This window comes from Esox lucius, chromosome 8, assembly GCF_011004845.1.
Source record: "Esox lucius isolate fEsoLuc1 chromosome 8, fEsoLuc1.pri, whole genome shotgun sequence".
Classification (NCBI taxonomy): domain Eukaryota; kingdom Metazoa; phylum Chordata; class Actinopteri; order Esociformes; family Esocidae; genus Esox; species Esox lucius.
In genome coordinates this window covers 25,864,399-25,872,320 of record NC_047576.1, presented here as the reverse complement: position 1 = coordinate 25,872,320, position 7,922 = coordinate 25,864,399, and the positions used below count along the sequence as shown (strand labels likewise).

Below are 7,922 nucleotides of genomic sequence, written 5' to 3'. Positions count from 1 at the left end.
ATGTCTAGTTGATATTCACATTATTAATAAATAACTGATAATTAATTGATTACTAATTGATCACTATTGTATTAAAGCTATGATTTTATTTTACTTGTTTCACAGGTTTATTGATTGCCGATTTAAAATCAGAGAACAAAGGATTAGGAATGTACTGCCTCTGATTTCTTTTCAAAAAATAAATTCTCACTGTGCAGAAGAGTAAAACCAGGACTATGTAAATCATTTCATAATGTTTTTATTAACTTTCCGTTTCTTCATTTATATCTATGCTTTAGTTTCATTATGACAACCAACTGTGAAAACCCACTTGGAAAAACAAATCACAAAAATGTGTAGAACTCACTGCACCATTTCCCCTCATAAAGGGAAATGAAGAAACAACTGATGTCCTGGGATGGAAAGAGCACAGAAATATTAGACTCAAGTAAATGTACGGTTACTTTAAAGACATTTTGCTACAGTTAAGTTAATGTTATTAAATATAAACTTTTCCATGCATAAAACTGAAAAAAAAAGACAAATTCATATACAGTGGAAACAAAAGTAATTTCTGCACTCTCACTCTCAATCCTCATCTCACTCATTCACAAACTCTCTCTTTCACTCACCACCAGCAAAGGATAGAGTACTGAAATATCCTACACCAGTAGAACCATTGGTACTTCAATTACATTTCACTTGAGTTGAAGTAACATTACAGACTTGAAAAATACTCGAAAAGTGTACTCCATTACAGTAACGAGAGCAATTGTAATTAGTTACATTACACCTCTGCTGATGTTAGAAAAAAGGCATGTCTGACCATTAACCAAACAACCAATATGTGACTTCATAAATAAATAAATCATCAATATCTGACCAAATAAGAATCAACTGACTATCCACAGTTTATGTATAGTGAGGCAGAAATGCAGAAAACCATTTGATTTAGATCTACAGAAGTAATTACTGTACTTACTTAAAAAACATAAAATGTAATCAATAGAACACAAATAAATAAATAAACTATTTTTTTTTATCAATACCAGCAGGTAACCTGGCTGTTAGTTCATCTGATCAGTAAATTAATAGTTGCTTAATCAAATCCGCAAGCTGACTCTGTCCATGAACAAGACAGAAAAAAACAAATTGCTCCCTGGGCACTCATTGTGGTATCTCCCCATACTCCTCCGTTTCAGATGGATTGTGTTTAAGGCGGAAGCCAAATCTGGCTTGTACAGTACCTTATATGCAAGCTGGCAAGTATCCCATTTCCCATTCTCTCTCCGAGATACATAGAATATTATGAACCTTCTTACAGCGGCTAAGCTTTGCGTTTCAAGTAAAAATCTGGTGAGGAACCAAGATTATTCATGAAGTAAAAATCTACTAAAGTCATAGCCTGGTCCCAAATCTGTTGTTGCCCTTGCTGTCATAGCCAGATGGTTTAATAGCACTAACAGACTGGCACTCAAGCTACTATGTCCAGTGGTAAACATAATTATTTTTGTCTTGTAGGTAGTGTTCTGTTGATCAGTACAGTGCCTTCATGGAAGGTGAAACAGTTTCTACAAATGGCTAAAGCAAAGCAGTTAAAGGTCAGGAACAAGCCAACAGCATGCACACACAAAGGTCATTTTACACTAAGTTCACACCAGCGGCTCCAGTAGAAAGTAAAGTTAGCAGCAATGGGAAGAGCAAATATTGAGTAACAATGTCTTATCATTTTCCAAATTCCATCAATGAATAAAGCAAATGTCAATGGGGAAAACATAAAGAAAGGACCAAGGACAGCACTGTCAAATGTAATGAAAAAAACATTCAAACTCAATGTTTGGAAAATACTAGATAAATTTTTTTTACCTCGAACCAGAAACTTCAAAACCACCCAAATAAATCAAAACTAGTGGCATGATAAGACTTGGTAAGCTAGACCCATATGGTATTTTACATACACAGAATGTTGAAAATGTGTTTGGTGACGGCTATGACCGTTTCAGTTTGGGAGCCAATGCTGAACATGGCATGAAGCTTATAATACGTGACTGTGTATAATAATACATGTATTAATTAGATTCATTACAAGTTAGCAGTTACACCACATTCATTGCAGTGTCATAACTAATAAATGAACACTGGATTCAGTTGCAGCTGGGTGGGGAACGGCACACCACCATTGCATTCCACGCCTTATCGTCCAACCACTGGGATCAGGAGTCCTGGCAGTCCAGTGGCCCTCCTCATTATCATCCTGGAGGCTGCCCACCAGGCACCAGGCAAAACACAGGACAATAAAGCCTGGAACAAACTACCTGTAATGTCTTCCTCCGTCCTCATGGTCAACGTCCCTTTGGTTGTTCATGAGTATAGGACTCCATGGTGCACTGTTCCAAATGATCTGAGGACGATGTATGTTTGGTTCTCTTTGGAACTGTTAACTAGGTTCTAATCTGAGGCCGTTGATAGTTGGGTGATTCTCTGAGGACATTGTTTTTTGGTTGGTTCTATGAGGACATTGTTAGCTAGATGGTTATCTGAGGAGTTCGTTTGCTTGATGGTTTATTGAGGACATTGTTTGATGGGGGTTTCTCTGAGGACCTTGTTAGCTCGTTGGTTCTCGGAGTGTCATTGTAGAATGGGGTTGTATGTAGAGTAACTGGTTGGAAGGGGGCTGCGGTTGGAGGTAGAACTGTAAACCTAAAGTTAAAAAGTAACTTCCTGCTGGCCTAACGCTTGCACCTGTGGTGATTTATTCATACAGTAAGTCAGAGCAATAGAGAGCTGCTGTTCTAAGCTACCGGATGTGAGGATGCAAGGCAGAGCAGAGAGTAGCAATCCCATAGCCATACAGGTAAAGCATCGTTGGTCCAGTGTTTGGCCACGCCCCCCGGTCGTGTCATCAAAAGGCGCCAGCCTCCATGTCATCACAAGGCGTCCACAGAGTCTTTGGGGTCCTTTCGGAGGGGAGACTCATTTTGAATGAATTGCAGACTAAACTGATACTAAAGACCATGATGTTTGGCACCTTCACTATATATGTGAAAGTAGATATATGGAGGGTGGAGACTGGAGAAAATAATGGAAACACAGATTTCCACATCCTTTATTCCTTAAAGAACTGGAGGCTTATCTTCTTGTAGAATTGTGCAATATCCCACTGCACACAGATCAGGACTTGTATGACAGCATTTCAAAAATGATTGGAGCTGTTCTGAAGGGAAAGGGTGACCCTATTCCTTATAAGGTCCTTGATATTAATATTATGTTAGGTGTTTCCATTATTTTGTCCAGCCCCCATAGTGTCTATTGTAGTTTAAGCTGACCGGAAAGTCTAAAAGGTTTGGGAGACGGTGTCTGGGTTACCTGTCCAGCTCTCCGGGGAGGGGGAGAGTGTGTTGAGTGGCATTTATTCTTCTGTAACGAAAAGGTACAGAAAATGTAATGTCTGTGTTTTGCAATAGAAATGGGTTTATTAGATTGTGTATTTTCTACCTTCTGATGCAGGCGGTAGTGAAGATTCCGGTCTGACAGCCAGGAATGTTTCAGTGACTGGGATGCACTCATCCTCCAACTAGAGACCACATAATTAAAACGCATATCACAGGGATACAACTGAATAATGAAATTCAAACTTAGCTAACATACACACGTTAACACACACACTTTAACACAGTAGCATGTTAACATATTGATGGTTACATGTTAAGAGACACAGTGTAACCCTCACCTCTTGCTCTTGATCAACAGACATGTAATGAAGTCTTTGGCCTCCTCAGAGATTTCGGTGAACTCATCCACCTCAAAGTTCCACTGACAGGCCAAGATGTTGTTCAGAGTCTCGTTGTCGTCGTCCCCCAGGAACGGAGAGAGACCGGTCAGACTGGAGGCACAGGAAGAGACAGTAAGTGAGCAACGGTGGCCACACAGTTTGGACGAGGGCTACGATACTGAAATACAAGCTATTTACACTATGCCAACACAGTGCGCTTTCCTGTGTTCAAAACAAGCCAATTGTCCTGCGTTTCCTTTGAGTATTATTTAGGTGTCATCCTCCATGCATATTTTGGGGTTTGTGTGCAGGGTGTTTGCAGGAGGAGGTCATCTTGTTGTTTCTGAGAACTTACAGCATGTATGTGATGACTCCCAAGCTCCACATGTCTGTGGGGAATGAGACAAATTCATAGTTGATGACTTCGGGAGCAAGGAATTCGGGCGTTCCAAAATTGACCCTTAACTTTTCCCTGGGCTTATACCTACGACAAGGACAGAGTGGAATCAGGAGAGAATAGTGAGGAGAGTGGGTAGAGAGGATCTAAAGATGTATGTGTATATAAACTTGTGTCATAGGTATAAACTAACCTTCTTGCAAGCCCAAAGTCAATTATTTTGATCTTGTTTGTAGCTCTACTAACACAGAGAATGTTTTCCGGCTAGGGAAGGACACAAAGGAGTCAAAAATTAGTTGTCTATAGTAGGGCCATAAGAGTGCAGGCAAGGCCATCAAGAAAGAGAAACAGCACAAGTGGAGGAGAAAATGAAAAAGAGATGAAATAAGAAACGAATGAAGAGCTACAGAGTGAATGCTGCCTTAACATATAAATTACGGATAATTTAGGATATACATCCGCTACATAGTGAATGCTCTACCTTGAAGATGTACCTCTAGATGTAGGATATACATAATCTACAGGGTGAATGCTATATCTTCAGGTCTAGATGTAACATATACATCATCTACTTAGTGAATGCTATACCTTGAGGTATAGATGTAGGATATACATCATCTATATAGTGAATGCTATACCTTGAGGTCTAGATGTAGGATATACAGTACATCATCTACATGGTGAATGCTATATCTTCAGGTCTAGATGTAGGATATATAATCTACATAGTGAAGGCTATACCTTGAGGTCTAGATGTAGGATGTACATCATCTAAAGGGTTAATGCTATATCTTGAGGTCTAGATGTAGGATATACATCATCTACAGGGTGAATGCTATATCTTCAGGTCTATATGTAGGATATATAATCTACATAGTGAATGCTATACCTTGAGGTCTAGATGTAGGATATACATTTTGTGCATGTACTGCAGTCCCTCACAGATCTGCCTGATGAACAGCACTGTGTCCAGCTCAGTCAGGTTGTGGTTCTCATCTATGATCCGGTCAAACAGCTCCCCTCCATCCACACTGTGTAGAGAGTTTACAGATACAGTCCCACATAGGTATATGGACAGGTATGGCAGGGCTGTAGCACAAGAGGAGGATGGACTTTATATACTGCATATAAATAGTATGTATATGTACAGACACATACACATGCAGATAGACAGATATATAGATAGAGATGAATACTGTAATAAATATGCTGTACATAGAGAGACCAAAAGAGAGACAGACAGCAGGAGAGTGAGAGACCCACTATTCCATGATGAGGATGATGTCAGTGCGTGACTCGAAGGCAGCATATAGCTGGATAAGGTTGGCGTGATTAAGTTGGTTCATCACCTGGATTTCATTCTTTACCACCTCCTGAGAAGGAGACACAAGCAGACACACCAACAGGGTCGGTTACCAACACTGTCCGTTATGGAGATCTACAGTATCAAAAAGCATCGGAGTCAGCGACAGATGTTTAGCTGAAAGGCTAGGTACTCTGTATATCTAAAAAGATGACATAGCCTTTCAGCTAAACATCTGTTAGCTTTCTCAATACACATTAACTCTGCCATATTGCCCAGTGGAATGGGTATTAAGGTGATTAAACTATGTCTATTTTAAAACGTTATTCTATTCTTTACGGCGCCGTGCGATGAGAGATTCTCCATTCATCTTCATGGTGGGGACAGTGGAAACATACTGTGCACCGACACTTGTTCCAATTGGCTCTGGTCAAAACGAGTGATAGAGGCCCACTAGATAGAGGGCAGGATGACATTTAGCTTTACCTTCTCTTTCTGGCTCCTGGCTTTGATAATCTTGGCGGCTAGCATCAGTCCAGAAGAGTTCTCCACACATTTGTGAACTTGTCCAAAACGTCCGCTACGAATCCAAAATCACACACAGAAAAAACAAATAAGCAAACAATACGCTTCCCTCTCGGCCTGCAATTAACATGAGCATAAATGATTTGTTCCTGAAGCAGCCATCCGGGAGATGTATTATTGCGCGGGGTCACGGTACAGTGGTTGACTAGCTGTCTGCATCAAAGACGCCTGTCATTCCCCATGGTCTGTAATCATCTGTCCTTGAGAGGGCAATTAAAACGTCTTGGGAAATACTGAAACCTGCCCCACCACAGAGGTGTGACATTTTCCCTGATTTGATTACAACTTGTTGTATGTGTGTGTGTGTGTGTTTTTCACATACCACAGAGTAAAAATAAATGTCCTGACAGTGGTGTTATGAGAGCTGAGGGTGGGGTTTCGGAGGAGCGTGTGTTTCAGGGTCTTATGAAACTGTGAGTGCATAATGAGCCTCCCCGGGGGTTTCTCTCTCCACACAGCCCGTCTCTCTCTGACTCACCCTCCTAGAACCTCGTCTTTGTTAATGGCGTAGAACGTAGCGATCTGGTGGGGTTTAGGAGTCACGATGCGATGGTTGAAGGGGGCCGCTGGCGGGGGGCTGGAGTCTGTAGAAGACAGAGATGGGGAGAAGACAGGGAGGGGGAAGGAGCACAGACAGGGAGAAAGGGAGAGGGGACGGAGGTCCAAGACATACATTAGTCTGTCCTGTCTTGGTAAACGGATCGTATGGCTTCAGGCCTACATTTCATAATCCAATTTGCCAGCTGTGACATTTTTGTGACATTCAACCATGCGTGGTGCGAAGTAATGTGATCTGTGTCCTGACTGGTAAGTGACTGAAAGTCTAATGCCTCTAACTAGTGACAGTAGTAGTTTTGTTTCTCAGCTGGCTTGGCCACCCAGGCTAATTTACAGAAGATATCTCAACGCCACATTTTGTTCCGTTAATGTTGCCACAATAGCAACAACTGTTCAAATTTGCTTCCTGCCTGGTTTTAAAACGCTGGTCTTTTAACCATGTGAGAAATGATGGACCTCACCAATGATGTACTCATTTGATCGTCCACCATCCACCTCCTCTCCCCCTGTCTTCTCTCCCCCAGTCTTCTCTCCTCCTGGCCAGGCAGCCTGAGCCTCTGCAATCTCCTCTGCTCCCCCTTCCTCGTTCCTCTCCTCCACTCGACTCTTCTTCAAATCGTCTTTCACCAGATCCTCCTCCGTGACACAACGTTTACTGCAGGCAGCCACTTCAGCTAACTCCTCAGATCTAAATGAAAAACAAACATGCAGTATATCAAAATAATCAGTGTTGTTCTGAAATGAGCCAGTAGTTAGTTTGGTTCATCTTAGTCGTCATTGGTAACATGGGCTGAGCTGTAGAAGGTACCTTGATGACAATGATGACACTTCCTCCACTTGCCTTCTGTCCAGCACTTCTTCTTCCACAACCTGTTCAACTTTGAATGCACCTTTTTCTCTGCCCTCCTCTTCCTCAGCCTCAGAGTCACCAAATATATTCCCCTCCTCCTCCTCTGTGGGCCTCGGCTCTTCCTCACAATCAATAGTTCCCGTCTTGTCCTTCCACCCCTCGGCATCCTCCAGGTCCTCTGATTGGACAGCGAGAGTGTGAGGTGTGTCCTGAACCACTTTACCAAACGAACACTCAGCATTCTGCCTGTTGAGCTTCTCCACCTGGTCTTGAAGGAGGAGCTCTACAGAGTCTGAGGACAGTACAGAGCAGAATCTGGTCTTGGTTCCAGTCTCTCCAGCTAAAATTCCCCTCAATGTTGCTAACACAATCACAAATGACAAGCCTGACAAATAGTGGTTTGTTGGATGATGGCATCCAGGCTGGACAACATTACATACTGAGGTAAATTCACCCATACTGAGGTAAGTTCTGCTCT

General features: G+C 41.9%; 1 protein-coding gene across 3 annotated transcripts in view; it reads right to left on the bottom strand.

Annotated features, from left to right (window-relative positions):
* Window positions 1-253: 253 nt before the first annotated feature.
* mylk4b (myosin light chain kinase family, member 4b) overlaps window positions 254-7,922 on the bottom strand; it is a 52,321-nt gene continuing 44,652 nt past the window's right edge. For all 3 annotated transcript variants that reach the window (XM_020048709.2, XM_020048710.2, XM_020048708.2), the window contains 12 exons: window positions 7,403-7,736; window positions 7,056-7,282; window positions 6,515-6,620; window positions 5,938-6,031; window positions 5,412-5,521; window positions 5,038-5,179; window positions 4,342-4,412; window positions 4,107-4,235; window positions 3,710-3,862; window positions 3,475-3,553; window positions 3,346-3,396; window positions 254-2,936 (listed from right to left, as the gene is read on the bottom strand). In XM_020048709.2, coding sequence (XP_019904268.2) covers window positions 2,907-2,936; window positions 3,346-3,396; window positions 3,475-3,553; window positions 3,710-3,862; window positions 4,107-4,235; window positions 4,342-4,412; window positions 5,038-5,179; window positions 5,412-5,521; window positions 5,938-6,031; window positions 6,515-6,620; window positions 7,056-7,282; window positions 7,403-7,736 — 1,526 coding nt within the window. In that variant the 3' untranslated portion in view covers window positions 254-2,906. The remainder of the gene's footprint in view (window positions 2,937-3,345; window positions 3,397-3,474; window positions 3,554-3,709; window positions 3,863-4,106; window positions 4,236-4,341; window positions 4,413-5,037; window positions 5,180-5,411; window positions 5,522-5,937; window positions 6,032-6,514; window positions 6,621-7,055; window positions 7,283-7,402; window positions 7,737-7,922) is intronic.